General features: G+C 41.3%; 1 protein-coding gene across 1 annotated transcript in view; it reads right to left on the bottom strand.

Moving 5' to 3' along the window:
* Positions 1-910: 910 nt before the first annotated feature.
* Positions 911-14110, bottom strand: part of PSEN1 (presenilin 1) — a 68425-nt gene continuing 55225 nt past the window's right edge. Inside the window, exons 9-11 of the mRNA XM_068964287.1 lie at positions 13026-13199; positions 3372-3490; positions 911-2132 (exon numbers count right to left, since the gene is read on the bottom strand). Of these exons, the coding sequence (XP_068820388.1) occupies positions 1977-2132; positions 3372-3490; positions 13026-13199 (449 nt within the window). The 3' untranslated portion in view covers positions 911-1976. The remainder of the gene's footprint in view (positions 2133-3371; positions 3491-13025; positions 13200-14110) is intronic.

Consider the following 14110-nt stretch of genomic DNA (forward strand, 5'->3'; position numbering starts at 1 on the left):
CTGATGCTGGGAGAGATTGGGGCAGGAGGAGAAGGGGATGACAGAGGATGAGATGGCTGGATGGCATCACTGACTCGATGGACATGAGTTTGAGTGAACTCTGGGAGTTGGTGATGGACAGGGAGGCCTGGTGTGCTGCGATTCATGGGATCGCAAAGAGTTGGACACGACTGAGCGACTGAACTGAATTGAAACTCCACAGAGAACCCAAAGCAGCTCACATGAGAGCTGGAGAGAAAGCCGCAGGAAGCTAAGGGAGAGTTGGCCTCTCTTCAGCCTCAGGGGGAAACCACGTTCCACACAAATGCTCACAGTGTGGCCACCATGGCTGAGGGCTGGCTGTGGTAGGAGAAGGGGGTGTGGTCGCCATGGCTGAGGGCTGGCTGTGGTAGGAGAAGGGGTGTGCCTGGCAAAGCTTCATCCAGAGGTGCCATGTGCCCACAGCGGTGACTCTATTTCTGTTCACTGTCCAACCAAACTGCTCAGGGGCTGAACTCGGAGGCCCAGCTCTCACAGAGGTACATTGAAACAAAAGGTAACACAGAAGGGGAAATGCAGAATACCCGTTTTGAGCTGCTTGAGGAATCGCTCGGATCCTCTCCTTCACGGGACTTGGCCTCATCTTGTCCCACTGGCTGCTGGGGGCCTCTCCTCTCTTCTCTTGGCAGCTGGTTCTCCTCCAGACTCTCGGTTCTCCCTCAACTCACCAAGGGAAATAACGGTGTTCTTCAAGCTTTGTACAGATACAACTGAGTCGTAAACTTTATAAACCACTGGCTTTTGGCTATTGGCTCAAATTCCGACCTACTGTCAAGAGACAATGGATTGTAGTTTAAAAAAAAAGAAAGAAAGGAAAAAAAACCAGGACAGAAAAGTGCTTCACGAGCAATTTTACTCTTCTTTAATTCTACTGTCTTTGGGCACACACTGTATTTTGCTATTGAAGAAATTATGACAGCAGGGCTTAGAGCACTGATTCATGACACATTCTTTGTGCCACACAAAGAGCAAAATCCTATGACAACCGGACCATCTGCTACCACAACAGGGCTGTCTTATTCACTGCACAGGACAAGTGCTCGTGAGGGGAGTAAAGGGAGAGAGAGGGAAGGAGGGAGGCACCTGGGGGCAAGTGAACCTCCCAATATGCCTACAAATTAGGAATTTGGTGGAGAATCCAGAATTTACCTAAGGGTGATAGGGAATTGTTGAGTTACAGTCCCCTTATTTCCAGAAATTACTGAATTTGAACCTGAGGTTAAGACTTTTAAGATAAAGCAACCTCAAATAAGTTCAGACTGGCCTTGGGAAGAAATGGCAGCCACAGATAGTAATGAGCTTCAGTGCTTGAGAAGAAGTGTCAAAATCAACCTATACCTCTGACTTGACTCAGGTGAAAAAAAGTCTTATTTAAAAATGGTAAGTCCGCAGCAAAAAGTCTGAAAGTTTGAGTCCCTTCTCGTCTTTCCATTTTGCTGCTGGTGCCTGCTCTCCTTATGGTATCTCCCGAAAAGGTTCAGAATTCAATACGGATTCATTAGGTTGATTTGCAATATGTAGCTTAAGATGAAGAGTCCTGTTTGGTTTAAATCATTTCATTTAACCTTCTGGTAATGGTAGTCCTGAGAGTCTGCAGCGTTGGTAAAGTCCACCTGTGACCACAGGTCAACCTGCTGGTGGGAGCACAGCAACTTTTTGGCCCATGGCTTTGCCTTGTCCTTGTCCCTCAAATCTGGTAGTTTCTGCATTGAGGGACTTAGTTCACCACAATGACATGTTCAAAACCGTTTTCTGTAGAAACCTCCTTCCAACGCCCAATAGTGCAGGTGGTCAGGAAGACTTGGAAGGAAGCTGCAAAAAGTCCAGCTGGGAATCTTGACTTTGTTAGATGTGGACACTGGAAAATCACCTTTGTCCTCCCCAGATTTTATTATAGTCAAAGGAGAAAAATCCATGAGATTCTAACTGTAAATATGCTAGATATAAAACTGATGGAATGCTAACTGGTCCATAAAGGGCTGAACAAGATAATCTGTGGCAAAGTAGAAAATAAGCCCAAAGGTGATAGAGACTGGAAGAGCTGGTAATGCTTTCTTGAAAATGGCGAGGAGCAATAATGTAAGGCACAAACCCTGTGGAGAAGGGGGGAAAAAACACAAATGTAGACATAATTATGCAAGTATTCTGTGCAAATCAACTCAATCACAAATCTGGGTCTTGATTTAGTTAACTGAACATATGATCCTTTGAGGTTAAATTTTAGAACAAAAGTTTTTTCACTGAATCTGGAAACATTTATTTTTCTTCACAATAGAGATTATTATCCATATATTATTGATATTTCATCCCCTAATTCTAGGTAGGGAACAGAATCTGAAAATAAGCAAAATGGTTTTTTAAACAAATGAACAATATTGAAATTTCTATCTAAAATATTGACTTGGCTACTGTAGATTTAGTTTGGCTAAAAATCCCAGAGGTGAAGAACATTCTTTATGCTGTCTGGGGGCAAAGAGGTGCTCATGGAATAAACCAACAAATATTTGTTTATAAAATGTATAATGTTTTCTTATAAAGACAGAGCAGCTATATAATACAGCCCATTTTTTACCCTAGTTAACTGACACTAAAACACATCCAGAAAACTAACCTCAAAAGAGAAATGAAAATTCTAACTGGTCATATGACCAAGATAAATCACAAATATAATCACAAAATAAATACATAAGTAAAGGCTCTCATCTAACCTCTCATCCAACTTCACTCATATATACATATACATGAGACATCACACCTCCAGCAAAAACAACAGTAAGAAATATCTTATGAGTTACGTAAAATCACAGTTCTGAAAGCTTCAGGCTCACATTGTGACTCTATAAGCAAAATCTATGCGTGATCAGGCACTATGTTAGCTTTTCTTGCCTCATATTGCCTGCCCAAAGGACACTGTATGTTGCAGGTTGTGGTGTTAAACGCAAAACTGCCACCGAGCCCACACCAAGTGAGGACCTGCTGATCCCTTTAAGACTGATCTAATTCTCTACATAATTATTTATGCTGCCAGGCTTGAAGCAGTGGTTCCTAGTCAGAAGCGCTTACCAGAATTTCCTGGGGGAACTTAAAAAAAAAAGCACAATTAAAACAAATTAAATAATATCTCAGGGCAGAGAAGCACTGTTTTAAAAGCTCTCAGGTGATTTCAATGTGTGGCCACGTGGCGAAACTATTCGGGTGAGGTCCTATTATTTGTGTTTTTAAAAAGCTCCCCAGGTGATTGGAACACTCAGCCAAGCTGGGGTTAAAAGATCTGCCTTAATCAGAGTTTTGAGATAAGGAGTTCTAACAGGTTTTAATCAATGTATACTTACAATTAATATGGCTACAAAACAGGCTATGGTTGTGTTCCAGTCTCCACTGGCTGTTGCAGAAGCTTTACCAACCAGAACACTGTAGAAAATGAAATCTCCTAATCCAAGTTTTACTCCTCCTAAAATGGAAAGATTATGAATATAAAAGTTTGTCACTCTTTGCTATGACTTCACAATTTAAAAATGTGCCCCCTCCCCATCCCACACTGAATGCTGCTGCTGCTGCTAAGTTGCCTCAGTCATGTCCAACTCTGTGTGACCCCACAGACAGAAGCCCACCAGGCTCCCCTGTCCCTGGGATTCTCAAGGCAAAAACACTGGAGTGGGTTGCCATTTCCTTCTCCAATGCATGAAAGTGAAAAGTGAAAGTGAAGTCGCTCAGTCGTGTCCTACTCTTAGTGATCCCATGGACTGCAGCCTACCAGGCTCCTCCTTCCATGGGATTTTCCAGGCAAGAGTACTGGAGTGGGTTGCCATTGCCTTCTCCGCCACACTGAATGAGAAGTTAGTAAATGATATTATACAAAGTTAGGCTTTAATTAGGTTTTCCCTTTTTTTTTTTTGGTTTTCTGTAACGGGAGGTTCAGATGCTACAGGGCTGACTCTGCAGTCTTAACAGTAGATGCTGCTGTTATATATAAAAAAAATACTGACAGTAAATAATAATTGTCATCTATCATTGCCTAGTTTGTACCTGGCACTTGTTTGAATAAATCCTCACAAGAAGCTCTATGAGATAGGTATCATCTCCTTTTATTTGAAAAACAGTTTGACTGAGGTATAATTTATTTCATAAAATGCACCAATTCAATGACTGTAAAAAACTTGGAGTTGTGCAACCATCACCATACCACATTTCCATCACCCCACTTAGATACTTGTGCTTCAAGCCTTAAGCAACTACTTTCTAACTCTATAAATCTGACTTTTCTAGACACATAGAAAGAGACTCATAATATTAAGTTTTTTTGTGACTGGCTTCTTTCATTTAATATAATTTCTAAAAACTGAAGTATAGTGACATTCAAAAAACCAAGATCATGGCATCTGGTCCCATCACTTCATAGCCAATAGATGGGGAAACAATGGAAACAGTGACAGACTTTATTTTCTTGGGCTCCAAAATCACTAGAGATGGTGAATGTAGCTGTGAAATTTAAAAATGCTTGCTCCCTGGAAGAAAAGCTATGACCAACCTAGACAGCATATTAAAAAGCAGAGACATTACTTTGCTGACAAAGGTCTGTCTAGTCAAATCTATGGTTTTTCCAGTAGTCATGTATGGAAACAGAGGTGAGAGTTGGACCATAAAGAGAGCTGAGCACTGAAGAATTAATGCTTTTGAACTGTGGGGTTAGAGAAGACTCTTGAGAGTCCCTTGGACTGCAAGGAGATCCAACCAGTCAATCCTAAAGGAAATCAACCCTGAATATTCACTGGAAGGACTGCTGCTGAAGCTGAAGCTCCAATACTCTGGCCACCTAATGCGAAGAACTGACTCACTAGAAAAGACCCTGATGCTGGGAAAGATTGAAGCCAGGAGGAGAAGGGGGTGACAGAGGATGAAATGGTTGGATGGGATCACCGACTCAATGGACACAAGTTTGAGCAATCTCCGGGAGCTGGTGATGGACAGAGAAGCCTGGCATGCTGCAGTCCACGGGGTCGCAAAGAGTCGGATATGACTGAGCAACTGAACTGAATTGATGTACAATGTTGTGTTAGTTTCAGGTGTACAAGGTGATTCAGTTTTATATATATATATATATATATATATATACACAGATTATCTTCCATTACAGGTTATTACAAGATACTGAAGATAGCTTCCTGTAGTATATAGCAGGTTCTTGTTGTTTACCTATTTTATGTAAAATACTATGTATCTATTAACCCCAAACACCTAAATTATCCCCCACCCCACAGGTTCCCCTTTGGTAACCAAGTTTGTTTTCTATGTCTGTGAGTCTATTTCTGTTCTGTTAGTAAGCCCATGTGTATCATTTTTTTAGATTTCACATATAAGTGATACCACATCATATTTATCATTCTCTGACTTACTTCACTTAGTATGATAATCTCTAGGTCCATCCAAGTTGCTGCAAATGGCATTATTTCATTCTTCTGTATTGCTGAATATATTCCATCGTGTATATATGTACCACATCTTTATACATTCACCGGTCAATGGACATTTAGGTTGCTTCCATGTCTTGACTACTGTAAATAGTGCTGCTATGAACATCAGGGTATATGTGTCTTTTTTGAATTAGAGTTTTTGTCTTTTCCAGATATATGCCCAGGAGTAGGGTTGCAGAATCATATGGTAACTAGTTTTTTAAGGAACCTCCATTACTATTCTTACAAAGTGGCTGCAACAATTTACATTCCCACCAACAGTTCAGGAAGGTTCCCTTTTCTCCACATCCTCTCCAGAATTTATTATTTATAGACTTTTTGATGATGGTCATTCTGACGGGTGTGAGGTGAAACTTCACTGAAGTTTTGATTTGCATTTTTGAGGGGCTCCAAAATCACTGCAGATGGTGACTGCAGCTATGAAATTAAAAGATGCTTACTCCTTGGAAGGAAAGTTATGACCAACCTAGACAGCATATTGAAAAGCAGAGACATTACTTTGCCAACAAAGATCTGTCTAGTCAAGGCTATGGTTTTTCCAGTGGTCACGTATGGATGTGAGAGTTGGACTGGGAAGAAAGCTGAGCGTCGAAGAATTGATGCTTTTGAACTGTAGTGTTGGAGAAGACTCTTGAGAGTCCCTTGGACTGCAAGGAGATCTAACCAGTCCATTCTGAAGGAGACCAGTCTGGGGTGTTCATTGGAAGGACTGATGTTGAGGCTGAAACTCCAATACTTTGGCCACCTCATGTGAAGAGTTGACTCATTGGAAAAGACTGATGCTGGGAGGGATTGGGGCAGGAGAAGGGGACGACAGAGGATGAGATGGCTGGATGGCATCACTGACTCGATAGACGTGAGTCTGAGTGAACTCCAGGAGTTGGTGATGGACAGGGAGGCCTGGCGTGCTGCGATTCATGGGGTCGCAGAGTCAGACACGACTGAGCAACTTGACTGAACTGAATAATGAGTGATGTTGAATACTTTTTCATGTGCTTGTTGGCCATCTGTATTAACATATTTTTGAGGTTTATCCATGATTTTGGCATGTATCTACAGTTTGTTCCTTTTCACTGATGAATAGCTTTTCATTGTATGGATATACTATATTGTGTTTATCCATTACCAGTTGATGGACGTTTAGACTGTGTTCCGTTTTTGGCTATTATGAATAATGCTGCTATGAACACCAGTGCACACATCTTTGTGTGGGCAGACTGCTTTCATTCCCATTGGGGAGATTCCTAGGAGTGGATCTGGTGGGTTATATGGTAAATTAACGTTTAGCCTTTTGACAAGCTGCCAAGTTGTTCTCTATGATGGCTGTATCTGTGCATTCCCACCAGCAGTGCACAATGCTTCTGGTTTCTTCAGTCCTCACCAGCACTTGGTGTTGCTGTCTTTTTGATTAAAGCCATTCTGAATCACGATGTTGAGTATCTTTTCATGTGTTTATTAGCCACTATACTTCTCCTTTGAGGAAATGTTTATTAAAAGTATTACCCTATTTTTAAAATAGCTTCCTATTATTGAGTTGTAAGAATTCTCTTTATATCCTAACTACAAATTCTTTAACAGGATTTACAAATATTTTCTCTCAGTATGTGGCTCTTTTTCTTTTTTAAAAAATTTTATTAAAAAAAAAAAACTTACTTATTTTTATTTGGCTTTGCTGGATCTTAGTTAGAGCACGTGGGATCTAGTTCCCTGGCCAGGGATCGAACCCAGCCCCCCTGCACTGGGAGCACGGGGTCTTGGCCACTGGACCACCAGGGAAGTCCCCAAATTTTTTAATTTTTTAAAAATTTATTTTTGGCTGTGCTGGGTCTTCGTTGCTGCACACAGGCTTTCTCTAGTGTGGAGAGGCAGGGCTACTCTTCCCTGTGGTCCTCGGGCTGCTCACTGTGGTGGCTTCTCTTGTTGCATAGCACAGGTCCTAGGAGTGCAGGCCTCAGCAGCTGCAGCACTCAGCATGTGGGATCTTTCTGGACAAGGGATCAAACCTGTGTCCTCGGATTCTTAACCACTAGGGAAGTCCCCCTTTGCTTTTTTTTTTTTTTTTTTTTAATGTGGTTAAATACACAGTTCAGTGGCATTAAGTACATTCACACTGTTGTGCGACCATCACCACCGTCCACCCACAGAACTCTTCACTTTGCAGAAGTGAAACTCTGTACTCATTAAGTAACTCCTTCCTCTCTCCCTCCAGACCCTGGAAACCACCATTCCACTCTCCGTCTCTGAGTCTGACTACTAGAGGTACTTCATTTAAGTGGAATCATACAGTATCCATCTTACTGTGACTAGTTTATTTCACTTAGCATAATGCCTTGGATCATCCACACTGCAGCATGTGTTAGGTTTTCCTTTCTTTTTGAAGTTGAGTAATACCTCATCATATGTATACACCGCATTTTGTTTATCCGTTCATCTGTCAATGGACACTTAGGTTGCCTCCATCTCATGGTCACTGTGAACAGTGCTATGAACATGAGTATAGGTACCTCTTCTCTCTCTCTCTTTTTCGGCTGTGCCATGTGGCTTGTGGGATCGCAGTTCCCTGACCAGGGATTGCACCCTCATCCTCAGCAGTGAAAGCACAGAGCTCTAACCACTGCCAGGGAATTTCCTAAATATCTCTTCTCTAAATGGTATCGTCTGAAGTTTTAAACTTTGACAAGGTCCAACCTATCAATTTTTTTTCTCTATGTATCACTGTTGTATTAATGAACTCTTTGCCCAACCGAAGGTCATGAAGTTTTTCTTTGTTTTCTTCTAGAAGTTTTATAGTTTTGCCATTTACATTTCAGGTTATGACACATTTTGGGTTAACTTTTGATTGTGTTGAAAAGATTATATCCCTTTGCCACTGAATTATTTTAGCACCTTTGTAAAAAAAAAAAATCATTGGCCATAAATATAAAGGTTTACTTCTGGACTTTCAGTTTTGTTTCATTGATTTATATGCCTGTCCTTGTCTTGATTACTGTGGTTTTAGAGTAAGCTTTCATTGAAATCAGATTGCTGAAGTCCACCACCTTTTTTCTTCTCTTTCAAAATTGTTTTGGATATTCTAAGTTCTTCACATTTCCAAATAAATTTTAGGATCAATTTATAGAAATTAACAAGCTGATTCCTAAAACTTACACAGAAATGCAGAGGTCCTAGATTTTCTATTGTCAAACGTTATTTTTAACTTTTCAAGTTCTTTTCAAAACTATGGATTCAAAAATACTCTTTGACTTGAGGCTCAACAGTAACCCATTAAACTTTACAACTTGGTTTTACCTTTCTGATTGTTAAGTAACTATTGCCAACTGAAGTTTGATCCTGGTCTTAAAGCTTTGTCGCGTGAGATACTTCTGGAAGATAGGGGTTGAAAGCCCTGAGAAGCAGGGTCTGCTCCAGATGTGTGTGACAAAGGGGCGGGGTGCTGGTTAATAAGATCTTACTGAGTAGCCAGCATTTCTTTTTAAGTTGCGGAAGCCAGAGTGAAGCCTTCCTTAATGCAAAAAATAAACCATATGACCCGTGAAATTCAATGCTCTGAATTAGAGAGTCAGTTATCCTTTAACTTGCTAACCTTCCCAGAATGATGAATATTTCCACCAGTTTCAAGTGTGCAAAAGAGCCCAACTCATTCTTTAACCCTCAAATTCTTCAGCTACAAGATGGGGATTACAGAGCTATTTCACAAGGTTGGTATCAGAGTTAAAAATAATACAGAAAAGTTTTTGGCACACACAGTGGCTAAACAAATGGTAGCCTTAAAAAGACTTGATTCCAAATAGTGCTATAAGAAACTAACTGAAAGAAACTAAGTTCTTCAGGGAAGGGAAAAAAAAAGCTATAGAAATAAATTTTAAAAAATAATGCAGATGATGGACTTCCCTGGTGGTTAAGAATATGCCTGCAAATACGGAGGACACGGGTTCGATCCCTGCTCTGGGAGGGTTCCACATGCCAGAGGGCAACTGGGCCCATGCTCTGCAACAAGAGAAGCCACTGCAATGAGAAGTCTGTGCATGGCACAGCAGGACTGTGCAGTACTCCTGCTCGCTGCAACTAGAGAAAGCCCAAGTGCACCAACACAGGCCCAGCACAGCCAAAAAGAAACAAATACAAATTTTAGCACACAAAAAGGTACTCAACATTATTAGTCATCAGAAAAAGGCAAATCAAAACCCTAATGAGATACCACTTTACATTCACTAGAATGATTATAATCAAAAGACAGATAATAAAAAGTATCAGTGAAGATGTGTAAGAAATGGAACATATAAACAGTGCTAGTGGGAATGCAAAATGGTGCAGACACTTTGGAAAACCATCTGGGAGTTCCTCAAAAGGTTAACTATAGAGTTATCATATGACCCAGCATTCTAACTGTAGGTATAAACCTAAGAGAAATAAAAACTATGTCTACACAGACAGGTACCTGAACATTCACAGCAACAATATGCCTAATAGCTTGAAATGGAAAAAATCTAGATGTCAATTAACTGATGAATGGATGATAAACGTGACATATCCTTTAAATGGAATATTATTTGGCTACAAAAAGAAATGAGGGGGTTTCCCTAGTGGCCGAGGGGTGAAGAATCTGCCTGCCAGTGCAGAAGCCATGGGTTTGATCCCTCATCTGGGAAGATCCCACAAGCTGTGGAGCAACTAAGCCCGTGTGCCACAACCACCGAGCCTGTGCTCTAGAGCTTGGGAGCTGCAACTACTGAGCCCGTGTGCTACAGCCCGTGCTCCGCAGCAAGAGAAGCCACTGAAACAAGAAGCCCTGGCACCACATCCAGAGAGAAGCTCAAGCAGCAACAAAGGCCCAGCACAGCCAAAAGTGAATCAAAAAAAAATAGAAACAAGTACCAGCACATACTATAACATAAACCTTGAAAATATTAAGCTAAGTGAAAGAAATCAGCACAAAGAACCATATACTGGCTGATTCTATTTAGCTGAAATGGCCGGAAAAGGCAAATCTATTATGAGGGTACATTAGTTGGTTTTTTGGGGGGACGGGAGTAATGAGTACAGGGTTTCTCTCTGAGGTGATAAGCGTGTTCCAACATTAGCTTGTGGTAATGGCTATACAACTATAATAAAAACCACTGCATTGCACACTTTTAAAGGGGAAGGCAGGATGAGAGGGATTGACGAGGTAATAGTAAAGAGTGTAAGGTTTCTTTATGGGGTATTGACAATGTTCTAAAGTCAACTGTGGTGATGGCTGAATAATTCTGTGAATATATTAAGGCCATCACTGTACATGTAGGACTTCCCTTGTGGCTCAGCTGGTAAAGAATCTGCCTGCACTGCGGGAAACCTGGGTTCAATTCCTGGGTTGGGAAGATCCCCTAGAGAAGGGAAAGGTTACCCACTCCAGTATTCTGGCCTGGAGAATTCCATGGACTATATAGTCCATGGGGTCATTAAGAGTTAGACACGGCTGAGTAACTTTCACTTTCATCACTTTAAATGGGTGAATAGTATAGTATGTGAGTTATGTCTCAACAGAGGTTTACAAAAAAATAAACAAAAACAAAGTACCGATCAAGCTTAAAATTATCACCTCATTTTTCATATACTGGCTTATGTTTGTTTAAATAATAATATTATGGCAAATGCTATAATTATGCTTCACAGAATTCATTTTAATGGACAGAGAAATGTAGGTATATTTTATCAGCAAATTTAAAATAGAACTCAGGAGAATTCCCGGGTGGTCCAGTGGTTAGGACTCTGCACTTCCAATGCAGACCACTGAATAAACATGTTTTACATTTCTATCTAAAAACTCTCAGTGTTCAGTTTTCTGATTAAATTTTGATTTTGATAGGGCTGTTTTGGAAGACACACATGTCTTTACATACATATCAAATTCTATTGTAAACTGAGACTTTTCTGTAAGTAACCACCACAAGTCTGGTTTACTTGTGAAGAATAAACCACTAATGAGATGGTTATGTGTGTGCTGGATGCTTAGAAGAGAAAAGAATGTCAATTATTAGTTTATATTGGTCCCAGATAAATGAAACATTAATCTGAAGGTGGAAGGGACAATTTTGGGGTTTTCCTTTAAAAAGAAAAAGTTACTGATGAAGGATGCAGATGATCGAGAAAGAGACTCTTCAAGTAGGAAAAGCAGTCATGAGAGAATCCCACTGCTGTCATGCTCAATGGCTACACTGCTGACTTCTTTTGTTTCTACACATCATTGAGAAAAGAAGAGACAGAACAGAAGAGGCAACCTAATTACAGTGGTAACTCTGCAGGCCGAGACAATACCAGCAAAGGTTAAGTTCAAGCCTGGCTAAGAGGTGATTGCGTCTGGTTTCCCAGGAGTGCGAAAGGTACAGGCTGCAGCTGACTCTAACATCTGGAAAACTTAGCCAGCACCACAGTCATGGATCTGCCCAGGTTCTAACCCAGGTAAAAGACTAAGGGTGAGCTGTAAGTAAGAACTGTTCTGCTCGAACTAAAGGACAATGTCAAGGTCACAATTAATAGTGACTAGAGAAGGAATCTCTTGCCTGGAAAATCCCATGGGTGGAGGAGCCTGGTAGGCTGCAGTCCATGGGGTCGCTAAGAGTCAGACACAACTAAGCGACTTCACTTTCTCTTTTCACCTTCATGCATTGGAAAAGGAAATGGCAACCCACTCCAGTATTCTTGCCTGGAGAATCCCAGGGACGGGGGAGCCTGGTGGGCTGCCACCTATGGGGTCACACAGAGTCGGACACGACTGGAGTGACTTAGCAGCAGCAGCAGCAGAGAAGGAATCTAGGTGTCTCTTTCTTTCAAACTACGTAATACTTCTGTATGTTTTAATCAAGAGTTTCACTTCTGTGAAAACGAAAACACCGAGGTAACTTGGTTGGGAAATGTGCTAATCTCTTCTTATTCAGTAAATCACCTCTCTAAGACCAAGTGAGGAGGTGACTGAGCCCTAACCAGTGGGCTCTACTGGCTAACATCCTAAGAAGCCCCGAGTGCTGACCTGAATCTGAGCAATTACACACCTCAGACACTCAACAAACTTTTACTTTACTGCACAGAACCTAAATCCCTTTGATTTTCTTCAGAATTAATAAACTCAGTGCTTGCCAACAAAGGGTAGGAACAATGTGAAAGGGCAAAACATTTAAATTCATAGGTCTCTGTGCAGCAAAGAATGAAATATATTAATGACATTTTTGTACACCTAAAGTTTTACTGGAATAATATTTTTTTAAATTTTTTACCTTACAAAATCAATCCCCAAGGTCAAGGATATTATCAAATTATTAAGGGATAATTTTAAAAAATCTGAGGGGTAGAATTTGGTCCATTAATAAATTTAACTATGAGAAAAGCAGCAACTATTGTTACTTCTCAGTAAAAACTGCACTGCTGTTTAGAATTAGACTGGAACACTCTGACTCATGTTATTTTGGGAAGAGTATGATACTGCAGCACCTTAAAAACTCAGGACTCGCACGACTTGCCAGTGTAGAGAAAGGCACATACTTTCCTCTGGGTCCTCACTGGCCAGGATGCTGCTGGAAAGGTCCTGCACAGCGGATCGCGACTCAGCCGTAGAATGATGAGGCCCCAGGCGACTGTCCCTCTGGGCTTCCCACTCTTCGCTGAAGCCACCATCGTCACTCTCTGTCACTGGGTCTCGTGACTCACTTTCTGTGCCTTCAAGAAAAAGTGGATATCGCAGCTGTAATACTTGGAAAATTCTCTATACCTTTAAGAAAATTACATGGGAACAGTAATTTACCTGTCTTAACTAGGTGAGTTGGCTGGCCCTTAAACAACAAATCAAGGGTTATTTCAGTGCCTGCTGGTTGCTTCCACAACAGCCATTTCTCCCCTTATTTCCTGAGGGCAGAGGCATGATTTATTTGGGTTTCCACCTCTCACCCATGACTCTGGTGGTTAATTTTGTTCAGTCCGAGCTATGCGTGGTCACCCCACCCTTCCTCTTCCCAATGAATGCTCTAAGGCTGTGGGGCTCGTACCAGCCAATGTGCGGTGAGACAAATCTCCTGGAAAGCGGGGGACACTTGTTCACTCTTTATGAGACTCAAGGAAGCCACAAGCAGCCCCTCGTTCCCCTGGAGTTGTCTTATCTGGACATGATGCCTGGCACTGCAGCTGTCACCTTGTGACCATGAGGAGCAGTGCGCCGAGGACCAAGCCAACATGTAAGGACGGCAGAGCAGGAAGGTAGGAAAGAACTCGGACCCCTGATAATTATCAAGTCATAAAATGAGCCAAGACTTCTGGTCACGTGAGAGAACGTTTCCTCTGATCTTTGCAGCTGGTGGCACTTGCTAACTGGTGGCACCCACCACTGGCTCCAGTGACTGAGTTATAAAAGCAGACCAGACTAGACGGTGGAAGATGGGAAGGAGCAAGGGGATTTTCTTACGGGATAGTCATTTGGTTATCATGACTAGGTCTGACTGAAAACGGTGAGTATAACATGACTGTCTCCAGAACATTCCATATGTCAAAAATAGTTAAAATACGTAAGTGGAGTTGATAATATTTTTTTCTCACTTATTTTATTTTTCATACAAGTAATGGATGCTCAAATTTAT

The sequence above is a fragment of the Capricornis sumatraensis genome, chromosome 2 (assembly GCF_032405125.1).
Source record: "Capricornis sumatraensis isolate serow.1 chromosome 2, serow.2, whole genome shotgun sequence".
Classification (NCBI taxonomy): Eukaryota; Metazoa; Chordata; class Mammalia; order Artiodactyla; family Bovidae; genus Capricornis; species Capricornis sumatraensis.